This window comes from Styela clava, chromosome 11, assembly GCF_964204865.1.
Source record: "Styela clava chromosome 11, kaStyClav1.hap1.2, whole genome shotgun sequence".
In the NCBI taxonomy this organism is placed as follows: domain Eukaryota; kingdom Metazoa; phylum Chordata; class Ascidiacea; order Stolidobranchia; family Styelidae; genus Styela; species Styela clava.
In genome coordinates, this window is record NC_135260.1 from 3587386 (window position 1) to 3602358 (window position 14973).

The 14973-nt window shown below is 39.1% G+C and overlaps 1 protein-coding gene across 1 annotated transcript; it reads right to left on the minus strand.

The window, feature by feature from the left end:
- Positions 1 to 4897: 4897 nt before the first annotated feature.
- On the minus strand, positions 4898 to 7584 carry LOC120328819 (uncharacterized). The gene is made up of 4 exons (XM_039395366.2): positions 7378 to 7584; positions 6839 to 6946; positions 6066 to 6289; positions 4898 to 5546 (listed from the first exon to the last, which is right to left on the minus strand). Exons 1-4 carry the CDS (start codon positions 7571 to 7573, stop codon positions 5358 to 5360), a joined length of 717 nt encoding a protein of 238 aa, XP_039251300.2. The 5' UTR covers positions 7574 to 7584; the 3' UTR covers positions 4898 to 5357.
- Positions 7585 to 14973: the final 7389 nt, after the last annotated feature.

Sequence of the window (14973 nt, forward strand, 5' to 3'; positions counted from 1 at the left end):
GAAACACCGCAAAGAGCGCAAACCAGAGGGAAACAGCGCAAAACAGCGCGAAAGAGCGCAAAACAGAGGGAAACAGTGTGAAGCAGAAAATAATTTTGCAATGAGTTCGGGGCACCTTGTTTTGAGTTGGAGTACCACGGCAGCAAATTAAAAACACAAACCAACGTATGTAGCCAGTAATGCTGTAATGGCAGGTCTGCCCCTGCTGGTGACACATTTTGGGTACCATAATTTAGGACATTTTCCATATGGATATGGTTGGCTTTAGGGTTAGGGTTAGGTAAAAAGGGACCTCCAGAAGTATGTGCACCAAGATGGCGCACAACCTGAAAATAGTATGTGTGTGTGTAGCGGATTCAGGTTGTGCGACATATTGCTGCACATACTTCTGGAGCACCAAAAAGGTAGATAAAATTTCGCATGATGACCTATAATCCGGTACATAACCTTGTAAATATGCCGGAAATAGCACCATAAAACCATGGCGAGAGGCGCCGTGGTTCTTTCGTGGCAGGAGGTGGTAATGACTGCGTCTCCTGTTTTGCGCTGTTTCCCTCTGTTTTGCGCTGGTTTCCTTCTGTTTCGCACTGTTTTCCTCTGTTTTGCGCTGTTTCGCGCTATTTTGCGCTGTTTCGCGCTATTTTGCGCTGTTTCGCGCTCTTTTGCGCTGTTTCGCGCTGTTTTGCGCTCTTTGCGGTGTTTCGCGCTGTATTCATTAAGTAGTAAGACCCAAAATAATTTATTGCTTTCCGCTTGAATGAAAAAAGAAATTGAGAAATAGCCTAAATCTACAGAATCTCAAATTTGGAAATTCCAAGTTCTGTCACTGGCTTGCTTCATAAGATGGCCCCATTAATTGACCTCAATATGGTAATACTAGTTACGGTAGGCTATAGATCTGGCACAACCATAAGCTATAAACTACACCCAGACTGGATTCCATGGCAGGTGCACGCCTGAGGGCGCTAGCGTTCCGCAAAAATGCACGCGAGCGAATTCAATTTTGCACGCCGAAAATTTGCAATTGCTCACCAATGAAAATCGGTTTAAATGGTTTTTAAATCAATAATCCAGTAATATAAAGAAGCCAACAAATTATAACTCCACAATTGTCGACTAATACTAGATTGCACAGTTTGGCCTGATCGAAAAATGCGAAGCAAAAAAGAACATATCGTGTTGAATGATAGGAATTCTGTGAGAAAAGTTATGGGCGAAAAGATCGCCTCCTCACCGACGCTGGCCAGTTATAGCTCTGATTCAGCGTATTTTTTATACAATAATTTTACACGGATGGACTGAACAGTACCGATATCTAAAGTTGCACAAACACTCTCAAAATTTGCGACAAACTGTAGAAATAATGTTTTGGGGTCAATTGTCAAAAGTCCATTTTTGCTCTGATTCAACATATTTTTAATCCAATATCGGTAATTTTACGCGGATGTATTGAGAAGTATCTAATGTCAAAGTCAGTTGCAAGCGGGCGCATTTGTTTTGCACGCCGTGAGCTATAATTGCACGCCAGGAATTATTATTTGCACACGGGAATTTCTGATTGCACGGCTGATTTCTCGTTCAAAAAGGCCATGAAATCCAGACTGGATCTACACCACAGCGACAAAAAAACAATGACTCTGAAAACAGGAAAAAGAGAATTTCTGTAGACTAGTCTAGATATGAATCATGATTGGATTAATTCTAGTTTCTGTACAGGGGTGTATGCCGCACTTTCATGTGTTTTAGGTCAGTATGGTCTTGTGTATAGCTACATCCCTTCTTCAATGTCGATAATTACTAACTCTTTTATATTTCTTTTACGAGACGAATAAACATACATAGATACATATAGCTGTAAAGATCTGGCAAAACCATATGCTACAGTGCTGTAATCTACATCACAAGGATACGAATCATGACTCTGAAATAGTGAATTCCAGTAATGTGGGGAACAAGTAAATCTTTTTCAATCTGAAATAAATTTTTGAAGTCACTCTAATTAGAATTTTTGAATGTGTACAGAGCGTTTATAAAGTCACCATACAGCCTACAAATTCATAAAAGTTATCACTTAACTTTGTAACAAATTTTTAAAATTGTAGATCAGTAGATATCGTACCGGTACTGCAGTGTGGACGCTGTATTATTTTCTTTTATAGGATGGCTCTGTTAATAATCTGACTGGCAGTTTTCTATAAAAGACCTCAACATCAAGACATAGTTATGCTATAATCCACCACCACGACGACACACACACAGATCCTTCCGCTCAGTCACTGGTCCAACACACAACTCCGCATGTTAATCAAGATCGGCCGCTTTTTAAACGTTAAATGCCCGGCGGCACCGGTTTCGAAATCTAATTCGACGCGCAATATTTGACAAGGCTGGCGAGTCGTTAAATCAACGTTAAACAGGAATTTCAACTAAAACATACATGGTTAAAGTATAAATTAAACTAACTAACAAGCGCTTACTAAATAGCAACTTGCTGCAAAAAGCGTTCCGGAAGAAATTTGACAAGACGCGAGAGAAATTTTTTCGCTCAGTCGACGTGGCTCGAAACACGATTTCAAAATCCGCATCACCTTAAAATGACGTACGATAGATATTCTGAGACAGCTATGAAAAAAATTATAAATAATAAAAATTGTTCGAGACTTGGAAAGAAAGAGGCTGCGAGGAACGAGGGAGCAAAGATTCCACGTATTGAGCTGGGAAATTTCCATGAAACAACGCCTCCTTTTTCAGGTCGTAATGAATTCTGATTGGTTAATATTGTCACGCATGACTGCTGTTGGTTTGTTTACATTCTCACGCTAACAGGATACATAATGTAGTAAATTCATATCACGTGATTTATTACATCATTGTAAGTATACAGGGAGTCCTCGAGTTACGACGGTCGCGACTTACGCTGTTTCGGGGTTACGAACGCACTTCCGAAAAAATATAAAATATAATTCTGTACTGTAATATCTAAGCCCTTAAACTGGATAAATGTGATTAAGAAAATCAATGCTTTGGGCTTATTGGTTTTCCTCATTTACATCGTACCTTTTGCATTATTTGTACATTTTATTACTGTACCATACTTTACAATACAGTACGATATGTAAAGAGTAATTTATGTACTGTACAGTATAATGTTCCGACTTACACTGAAATTCGGGTTACACCGCTTCTCAAGAACGGAACAACGTCGTAAGTCGAGGACTCCCTGTAAGTTTATTTCGAACATCGGATTTAAAATATCGAGTAAAAAGCAAATTTTCACCAGCGTCAGCAGTAACGTAATTTAAACAATTAAAATACATTAACCGCACATATATTTCTGCAATTTAATCACAAATTAATATTCGAACTAACTAGAAATAAACTTTCTCTCGAAAGCAACAGCCGGAGTTGTTCAAAACTTTGACGCAAAAATGATGTACGGCAGTGCAAGGTCCAGCAATACCCTCAGACATTATCTTCACCGACATAATTTGAACTTGCGAATCAGCTGCGCGACAGCAAACCAGGTGCACGCGTGTTGGCGCACCAAGAAGGCTTTGCGTAGCCCGGAAACTAAGAAAGTGTACTTGGCAATCGGCATGTCACATATTTCATATGCCGTCAGCTCATCCCTTACCGTTCGTTGAAGAAGTGAATTCCATAACCATCATCACGCTGACATGAACTGCTCCTGGCTTTGCGTCAAACAGCAATTATTGGATCGTAACGTACCACCATCATTCCATATGAAATTAGAAGCTTCTGATAATGGAAATTTCCCCGACCTTTGTCAAGTCAAGTCAAGTTTATTTTTTCCGACCAGCAAAAACAATCGCATACAACATTCAGAAAAAGAGAGATAATCATACAATTTCACTGAGGAAGGGCCTAAGTGAAATTCTTCCTATATAATTAGAGTTACCATATTTTTGTGACCTCAAAGCGGGATGCTCCCAAACACCATAGCTGTGATTTTTCCAACATTAAATTTACCGATTTTACATTAGGGGCCCACAGTTAATACCACCCCGACGTCTTCATTGACCATAATTATTGTCATCGAGAGTTCATGCCCTGTTCGTCTAAACATCGGTTTTAGTTTAAAAAATAGAAAGGAATTTACGTCAACGTTAAGCACCCTTTTGACTGAACGCCAAATCGGGACTTTTCGCTGACCTACATGTCCCGCCTAAAACGGGACGTATGGTAAGCCTACCTATACTCTACTGAGCTTTCAAAAATTGACATTTACAAACCGACCTACGTGATATAACCATCATTTCGATTCAAAATATTCAACCACATTCACATTCCATTAAAAGTGATGATAGGTAATTATAGCCTAGTCTATTGCATCTTTCGAGACTCGTTTTTGGGTGCCTTAGGAGTATGCGCACCAAGATGTCGCACAACCTGAATCTTAACCATTACACACATACTGTGTTCAGGTTGTGCGCCATCTTGGTACGAATAATACGGGAGCGGTGACCGTACATTTGAACCCATGTGTATATCCGCGGGTTCAATCTATATGCGGGTGCTAAAACCCATGGGTTAGGGTTAGTATGGGTTCAAATATCCGCAAAACAAAAGAAAATTTAGGTGCAATAGTATGCAGGTGCCACAATAGTACCAAGAATAGATAAACAGTGCAATACAAAACAAGCACTTATATTGTGTGAACACATAGTTATCAGGCATTGCCAACCTAGGCTAATGGAATCCGCATCCGATGTTTAGATTTCTATAATGCCTATATTGTTAGCATATATTCCCGACCAAAACGATAGAAATCCAGGTAACAATTTAGACTGCCCATCACATCATCAACTTCGCTAGTTGCTTCAGCTAGCCATCATACTAGTCAATTCAGTCACAGTAGTGATATAACAACAAGATGTCAAACAATTTTTCTGATTTATTTTATGAGAAGCAATTTAAAATACGATGTTTTGATTACTCTCCGAATGCGGCGCGGGCCACAGATAATGGAGCGTCGGGCCACATGTGACCCGCGTGCCTGGGTTTGGACCACCCTGATCTACAGACTTACTTCGCCTACGCGCACATTCTCATCTATCTCCGTTAGTTCATTTGGTGAAAGGATTATTGATAGCAAGCCAGAAAAATCAGTTTTCAGTAAATCGCTCACGAATAGAGTAAAAGGGTGTTGAAAAAAGCGTCAAAATTCACGTCTCACTGCAAATGCCGCAAAATTGTATCACAAAAAATAAATGTTGAAAACTTTGGCCTCCTCTGGCTATACCTATGACTTAAGTAGCCATATTATTGCCACATATCAAGTAGTTCATGAAAAAAAGGCGCATAAATATTAAACTCATATTCAATATATTTAAAATTCAAGCTTCGCATAAAACTCCAGGCTTTTTGTACTTCGGATTCTGATTATAAATTCCTTCAAATTTCTCTGCCGCGTCTCTTCTTGCCATTATGAGGAGCCCTGTATATTCATGAGTCATTCCTGGGTAATGCTCTCTCCATTTGACGAATGTTGATGTCTTGCCGTCGTTCAATTTAACATTTTTGCTCTGAACAAATAGGTAAGTATTTTGACAGCAAAAGAATAGTATATTTAGAAATGCTTTTTTGTTGAAATAAATAGTGTAAGTTTTTTTTACCGCTAGTTGGCATACATGGGCAACAGTGACATAGAAAAATATTCGTAGACAGCGCTATTTTGGGCATAATATGATAAGATAGGATTTTCCTATTTATTCCGAGGAGAAGAAGACTCATAAGGCAGCTTATTCATATGGCGTACGACACCCTGATACCAGTCCATGTCGGCTATGGGTACAGTTAATCGGTTATTCGTTTCAGTTTCACGGGCTTGGTTTTGTATTATGGAATTGGAAATCATTGTTTCTTATAGGTTCCTGTTCCACACATATTTATGTGCCCACATAATTTTTTTTTAGTCATCGCATTTACATGACGAAATGAAATATATTTAATTATCAGTGGCGAAAAAGGCGATGGTCAGAGGCCAAGTCCTTATCAGACGATTGGTATGGCAACTCTTGATTAAAAGAAAAAGCGACATCTACCTGAAAGTCATAGGTCATCCCGATCCAGAGATACAACCCAAATACATCAGAAGGGATTTGAGACCTCATGTGTTTAATTATTGAATCATAATGCTTTTGGTCGTAAATATTTGCGGGTTTTCCCCCGGGAACTTTTGCACAGGTCTCCTCACCGACCTTAAAATTCGTGCCTGTTTGGGCGACGATCCAAAAGCATTTCTCGTTGTATCGAACGTGGCACAGAGCTGAAAAATTAGTACACAAGTTACTCAAATCAAGGTAATGGAGACTCATCTCTAAGTTTCGGGTGACTACCGCAATGCAAAGAGCTAATTCGGGTATATAGTGCAGGAAGTAAGGGAGAGTGAGCTCTAAGCAAAGCCGCGTAAAACACTGAAATATCTTGAATTACTAAAACCTCATCGTCTTTACATTTGCTTACGTATACCAAAAAGTTATCTGTTTATCAGTGCCGTAACTTCCCCCTTTATTTTAGGGGTTAGCAAGATTTTTGGACCAGGGGTCAAAAAATTTGCCCCCCCCCCCCCCCCCCCCACCTAGACTGGCTGGCCATGTAAGTATGAAGTGAAACAAAAATAATCGCAATCTCAACAAATTCCTTAAGCTATTGTTTAGCTAAAACATCAAAATTTGTTTTTAGTCCGATTGTGACAGCTTCAGGCGGACCATATTGAATTACCCAACGGGCTTGATAGTCAGAAACATAAATTTCATAGGTACTCGGCCGCCGTCGTATTGCCGTCCCATATACGGTATGAATACATGCCCCATACCTTCTTTCGTGCTTGAAATTTCATTTTTCAGACTTTGAACAGTCATTTCCAATTTTTCTTCAAATTTTTTCTGCATTTCTATCATCTTCATTTCCAGGGACTTTGTCACTAAAATTTAAATTCCAGTTGTGTGAAAGTTTGATTGCTGTTAGAGCCCATGGTTCTCAAACAGTGAGGAGAGCCCCACAATAGGGGGCGAGACGTGGACAATTTTTTGAGGAAGGCGTGTTATTTTAGGAAGTGGTAAATATTTTGTTATTAGTGATCGAACTTTTGTAACTTATAAAAAAAATGTAATATATATTCGACTGATCATCTTCACTGGAATATGAGCCACTTTTTGAATATTCAAATACATTTTTATTTATGTTAAGATATGTTAAGATATTGATAAGTAATAAAGTAGCTCTCACTGGCAACGAGTGCATTAAAAAATTCAACAAACAAAGCAGTTTTATGCAAAGGGAGAGAAAAATGAAGAGTTTCAAAATAGGCAAATGAAAAAAATTAACAAAAATAGTTGGGAACCAATGACTTACACTCCTTCATTTTTACTTGCACAACCTCATCAATAGCTTTATAGTCCGTCGGTCCGGGAGGTCCCGGCCTCCCTCTCAATGGCTTAGGAATGGATTTCGTAATTCCACCACATATTTGTTCACACTCCAAAACGCCACCTAGTGACGATTTTATAATAAATAGGATGAATGCGATTTTGCTGATAAGTGTCGTCATATTTATCTAAATCTGAAAAATGCCATCAAAGGAGTCATGTATAAAAATATATAACTTACACATTTGAAAATGGCTAGTGACGCTGTTTTTGAAACAAGCCCTTCTCGTACCACTCATTACTGCCCCAAGAAAATTACAGGTTTAAATCTTGTGGGGAATATTCATGTGCAAGGAAATTCTAATCCTATCACAAACTTTCATTTAAGCTCACACTGTCCGATTTATTTTCCATTCATTTTTATCTGGAATGATCCATCATTGTACACAGTCGCTGTAACGGGACTAGTCTGTTAACCATCCTAAAAAACGAGCGGCTACCCTGGACATGACCTTTTTGCCCCGGAATAAATAGGGTGTCCATAGAATCTCTTTACAATTTTAATTTTGTTATGAAGTCAGTTTTCAATATATCTCAACCAGGTTTGTTCATTTAATACATCTGTGAGGGCCAAAACAAAATTTGGCATCGATAAATTGAGAAATATCGATAAATTAAAAAAAAATTGAGACTTTATTGTCACCCTATATATACTGTATTCTGTTTTCATCTGACATTGCTCATTTTTCGATACTTCGTAGTATGTGTACCAGGTTAGATTTAGGCCATAATTTTAGTCCGGTTTTCCTTATTTTAGTTCGATTACGAGTTCAGGAACTGTCTGTGTTAGCCAAGTGCATATACCCCCAGCCCATAGCCTTCAGTCGCTTTACACAACTTGATGTAAAGTAGGCGAGCAAAATTAGTTACCCCTATATTGGTACACACACTATTGGAGCGCCCATGTTTCAACCTACCTTACCTTCGTTTACATAAAACCAATCTTAAACTTCGTATTTTGCTTAACAAGGTCAAATTTTGGGCCTAATCTCATCCCAGTTCGATATACTGTATAATAATTCCGCCGATTTCGTAATATTATCTCGTTGCCCCAAGGCAATTACGAATTAGTCATAAACAAAAAATAATACTGTCGACAAAGAAGTAAATATAACAGTTATTTGTAGGTAGTTTCAATTGACACCTCATTAAAAGTACTAAAAGGATTTGATTTACTGAAACAAGCAAAAATTAGCGGGATAGAATAATCTCAACCGGAGGCCCGTGAGGGCAACAGATGAGTTGGAGGTGGGCCACAATGCTAGGCGCAAAACTGATTTTGCTTTTTCTTTCACAAGAAAACTCTCTGTTCTTCCTAGTTCCTAGTTTCATTTCTTGGTGAGGTTATTTCACAGGGTGTTTTCATTTGAGCATGAATTGTTCAAACATCAGACTTGAAGAAGTTAATTTTTTAATTTTTCCGTCAGTGCGGCGCAAGCCGAAAAAGTTTGTGAACCACGGAGATAGACGATTGCTATATTGGCCACGGTAGTTCACCTTAAACTATGATGTCATATTCTGTACTATGATATGTCTAATGAATCAACGTTATGTAATAAGTTCATGATAGTGCTCGAAATTTTATTTATCGCCCAAAATGAGATGAGTCTCTGTGACTTTTAATGATCGTGACTTTCATCACCGTCACTAGCTCAGTGATGTGGAGCATCGTGCTAAGCGTTAGAAATACGCTCGCCACCGCATTTCTGATTATCCTACGTGGGTTCGTAGGATCCCATGTGAGGATAGTTATGTGCGAGAGGATTGCTGGACTCGCAGCCGTTGGGTGGTTCACGTAACTACAGTAGTTCCCAAATTTTTGATATCGTTACCCCTAAATTGAATTACCAAGATCCCAATTACCCATTCAATATAAACACAGTAGTCTTATTATTATCACTTTTTCCAAGATCAAGAATGGCGATAATACTAACTTCTATTGCATTTCCCAATCCGACTTCAAGATTCTGAACGTGAGCTAGCTCAGCATTTGTTCTACAATCTGTATGACGAAGTATTGTTATTGTTTGTCTACGGACCGTGTGACTAAATGATTAGACTCATTGTCTCTAGATTGTTAAAACAATGAACGTCTGGATTATCCCCTAAGAATTGCCAAATTACCCCTTTGGGGGTAATTACCCGCAGTTTGGAAACCACTAGTCACTGGTCGGTTACGGCTTCCTCAACCATCAAATTCATGATTATAAAAATACAACAACAAATAACTAACTAATCCCATCCCCGACTTGGACTGGTAACCGGACGAGAGGCCGTGGTTCGCCATCGAATTAAGCCGCCTTACCGGCTTTCCTCTCCCCCGGGACTTGGTTTGCATTAGTTAATTCACCCACGCTTGGTGTATCTAAGCGGCCGAAAACGATGACATCACTAGGTTCAACCCTTCTCCGATCAAATGAAAAAGGAAATATGAAAGAGAATACATAGGAGTGAAGCTCTCTCGTTTTCACCCGTTTCAGGTAAAAATTAATGATAAAATTAAAATCTTGGCCTTGGCACGGATAGTGTTGGGCCGTCTCATCGGCAGTCTCACCCAGGGAAAATATGTGAATCCGGTCCTGTCCTATTTATGAGTAAATTCTCTCCGAGTGTCAGCATTACTATCTTTTCGAGTTTTGTTCTCATTTTAACTCCGAACACGGCACTAGGCAAGCAGCAATTTTGGTGCTCCCGAAGTATGTGAATCAAGATGACGGACACCGGAACGTAGTATGTGTACCAGGTTAGGGTTAGGCCATAATTTTATTCCAATTTTCCTCATTTTAATTCTATTACGAGTTCGGAGATTAGCCAAGTGACTCCCGTAGTATTTGTCCTGAAATTATGGCCAAACCCTAGCCTAGTAGTAGTAACACATACTACGTTCCGGTGTCCGCCATATTGGTTCACCTACTTCGGGAGTACCGTGATTTGAATATTTACAACCACCTGTCAGGCGATATTTGTATTGTTCTGTAATTCCTCATTGTGACGTCGTAAAAGCAATTTAACTACTGAAACAATAGTCATTACGGGAAGTCGTCGTAAATCTAACTAGCTGTCGGATTTTATTGGAAAACTTTAATCGTGCAACGGTTATGGAATGTTGTCTCAGAACAAGGCTTTGTACCCAGTCATTAAATTGAATCAGGCAAATTCACGGGTTGGGGATCTAAGAAGTGTTTCAAGCTGCAAAAATTGCTATGTATAATGCATGATGAGATGTTCACTCGGAACAATCTTTGTATAAGAAGCTTTGTATAAGAAACTAATGATATTTTTTTCATGTGACGCTTTGAACAAAGTGTAAGGCAGGTCCGAGTTATCGACGTGAATGAGGGACGTAGCCAGGGAATTTCAAAAGGGGGGGGGGGATCGGAAATTTCTAGTTGCCAAGTTAAACCGTAACTGCTGGCTTAGGGTGGTCCAAGGTTGTCGGCCTCGCGGGCCACACTATTATTTTTGTATTGTTCGCGGGCAATAATAGTACCAAGAATAGGTAAACAGTGCAATACAAAACAAACACTTATATTGTCAAAACACATTGATCATTATTCATCCTTTACCAAGTTAAAATATGCAAAAACCACACAAAAAAACACCGACACAACTTAGCATATTAAGCAAGTATTATTATGGTATTTTCCCTCCAATATTCAGTCAAAAATCTGTTTAGATGGGTCAGCTTTCTTTACAAACTCATGTTTACACAATAACTAATAACACTAGTCAATTCAGTGACATTAGTGATGTAACAAGATGTCAAAAGATTTTTCTGGTTATTTTTACGACAAAACAACACCAAAAGCGATTTTTTGTTTACCCTCGCGTAAATGCGACGCGGGCCACAAATAATAAAACGGCGGGCCACATGTGGCCCGCGGGCTTGGATTTGGACCACCCTGAGCTAGCTGTTCCGGACAACGTGGGTTTTCAAGAGTCTCAACCTACAACAAATTTCTATGTATGATACAGAAAAATGCTTTTTATACATTTCCAAAAGTCCGAGTTTATAATTCTCCCGGGGTGTGAGGGGAGCCGATATGACGGTTTATTTAATGATAAGACGGTTTAGTCTTATGACAGGCCGGGCCTGGTTGCACAATGCTCCACAATGCTTTTGCGTGTCAAGCATCTCGCATGAGTATTAGTCGCTGCCTGATATCTTCCCTAGGTCTCCTAGGGACTAGATCAGGGTGGTCCAAACGCAGGCCCGCGGGCCACATGTGGCCCGCCGCTTCATTATCTGTGGCCCGCGTCCCATTCGGAGAAGAATTAAAAAATCGCATTTCGTGTTGTTTTGTCATAAAATTAACCAAAAAATCTTCTGACATATTGTTGCATCACTAATGTCACTGAATTGACTAGTGTTATGGCTTGCTGAAGCAACTAGCAAAGTTAAACGAGCGAAGTTCTTGGCACTATTGTGGCCCGCGAACAATGCCAAAGTAATTTTGTGGCACGCGGAGCAGCCAATCTTCGACCGCCCTGGACTAGATTGCCACCTCATATATATGTATATATAAATATATCGAGTCTTTTGTTCAAAGATAAAAAAAAAAACCGTAAACGCTCAGAATTAGGAAATTACTAAACGAGAATATTGGTCAGAGACCGAAGACTTATCGATCGAAAGTTAGGGATCCCAAAACAGCGCTCTTACTCCATAGTGACACCTTGTGTCCCATCACTATTTAATTGATAACTCGCTAATTATACGACATAATTCGCCCAAAATCAATAGGCTTCTGGTCCGAGATATGATAAACGGACATGCAAAATCTGGAGCAGATTCAATCTCGCTTTCGTGAGATATTGCGCGCATCTAACAGACAGACAGACAGACAGACAGACAAATACCTATCAACATACTTACCGATTAAAATCGATAAGTAATTACTAAATAGCCAGTTAGAGCTAGGAATGCAAACTGCGCTGGAAATTCAGATTTTCAAATCAATCCTAACCCCAACGGGATCATTTTCTCATTCTAAAACGTGTCGGGATGTTTTTTCTGATGATTCTCAGATGTCGGTGACCGTACATTTGAACCCATGTACATTTGAACCCATGCGTATATCCACGGGTTCAATCTATATGCGGGTGCTAAAACCCATGGGTTAGGGTTAGTATGGGTTTAACTATCCGTGACACAAAAAAAAATTCCATAGGTGCAATAGCATACAGGTGCAATTGTCATGGGTTCAAATGTACGTGGGTTCAAATGTAATGGAACCCTCAGATGTCAATTCTGAGATTTCGCAATAGTAGAGCCTCTGTGCAAAAAATCCGATATATCCTACCATTATGGGACAAATATCCATATATATTCATATATGCAATTTACATATATTTTGCTTATTTGTACACAAGTTTCTGGGGTGTTTTACATAGAACTACAGGTTATTTCTCCTTGTTTACTTTCTACTTACTTGACTTCAATGCATAATGCTTAATTTATCAATTTATACAGCGCGGGACCATCGGAGTGCGGGGATCACCGTCGCATATCAGATATCTCAGTCAGATGAAACGTTACAGAAATAAACTGTCAGGATTCTTTGGGGTCAGGATTCCTTGCTGTCAGTGCGCAGCAGGACTCTTCAGCCTTATACAACAAGAGAGCTATGCTCAAATATATGGCCACATAGTGGCAAATTTCGATGACGTCATGGCACACAAAAAAGGATCCCATACAGCTCACCGGAATATTTGAAATAAATACAAGTAATAGCCTTCTCGATCTTGGAGCACTGAAAATTTCAAAGCGATTGGTCTAGTAATCAAAGAAAAAAGCGATTTTTTTTGTGACAAATATCAACAAGAACAACAACAACATAATAACAAAACGAGCGTTATGTCCAATAACGTGTCCAATAACTCGATATCATTGTTAACTTGACGCTTGTTTTTAATAGTATTTTATCGTTTATTTTATAAATGAGTATAGTTACGTTCTACTCTGGGTTTGTTTAACGATAACCAAGGAGTGTTTACGTCATAGAAAGGTAGACGAATCGGGAAGTGGGCGTGGCATTTCAATGAGCCAATAGTAATTTACGAGAAGGCACATAGCGTTGAAAATATAACCGACCAGTTTTGTTTTTCGACGGGTTAGGTTTATGTAGTACAAAATCAGAGATCAAATTGTTGCAATTGCATAATTGCTGCACTTTGCTCATAATTGAGTCTCCCTTACCTCTGAGTGAGTGCCCATAACTTTGCCCATAGATGAGCTTCTTTCACTTTGAGTGAGTGTATGTAACTTTACTCAGAGATGAGTCTCCTCTACTTCTGAGTGAGTGTCTGTAACTTTGCTCAGAAATGAATCTCAAAAATGAATCTTTTACTTCTGAGTGAGCAAAGCTTCTAAGTTGAGCACAGTTACTTATTTTCCGATCAAATGCGCGTGACGTAGCTTTGAGCAAATTCTTTCTCAAAAAAGTAAAGCACGCTCGGCCCAGGGTTAGGTAAAATACTTGGAAGAATTTTGATGAAGAAATGTATTTCCTGAGTACGGTATATCAAATTGTTAATGCCATACCATGATGCCCGGCCGACATGATTCGACCCGTAAAACATCCTTCGTGTTTTTAAAATATTATTCCGCCTTGTTGGCCAATCAACGAGCTCCATATTGTAATCTTTTGTTACGAAAGCTCTCGAGAATGGCAGCCGCTTTTATTGCTCATGATAAATATTGTTTCCAATAAATGTCCAAGAATAACCCGAGACATCGCGCGTCATTTGTGAACAAACAATACTTGCCACGAGGTAACGTTTGTGTTTGCATAATCAAGATTTTAAGATAATTTATGATACAACAAACAAAAGTGAGGACATGTCGTGAGAGCTTGTTTTAATTACTCATATTAATTATACCCGAACAAGCGTGGAACAGACATAAAATACCCTTCATATCTAAGGTCTGGGGGTACACCCGAGTACTAAATGCAATACTAACATACCGATCTAGCAATCAAACGGTCGTTTGTAACTTGTAGCGCCCATGTTGTGGTTTTGTGAGCAAATGGAAAATAAATGCCAATCACAAGAAAAATATGTCAGTGTCAGATGCAAACTTACGAAGGTGAAGATTTTTTTACAGTGATACGATTTAAGTACTCCGAACAAGGCTCCGATCAATCATAGTTTGATTATACGTATTTCTAATGAATTTTGCGATTTTGTTAGCAAATGCCTGTATCTCAGGCACAAGAAAATGTTATTAATTTTTAACAGCACGGAACGTAAAGTTATGACGCGATTTTCATTACAGTGCAAGCTGTATATTTTTTTATGATTTGCGGAACTTAACTCCGGAGAAGGCCTTAACAAGCATAATTTGGTTTTAGACGATCTGCAATGCCATCACTGAAAGATTCTGAGTCTCCCCAATCAGGTCCGTAGGCAGGACTTTTTAAAGGAGGGGGAGGCGTTCTTAAATTCCTAATTGACACGTGAGACCGTAACAGCTAGAGAGTTTTCAGAAGTCTCGATGGTCTAAAAAGCGAATTTTAAC

Bases quoted from the DNA above. Each gene is read 5' to 3' on its own strand.
- LOC120328819 (XM_039395366.2), bottom strand. From the start codon at position 7,573: ATGACGACACTTATCAGCAAAATCGCATTCATCCTATTTATTATAAAA. The intron at 6,947-7,377 runs GTAAGTCATTGG...TTTAAATTTTAG, and splicing joins GCAAGTAAAAATGAAGGAGT to TGACAAAGTCCCTGGAAATG. The intron at 6,290-6,838 runs GTATGGGGCATG...CTAATTTTTCAG, and splicing joins AATTTCAAGCACGAAAGAAG to CTCTGTGCCACGTTCGATAC.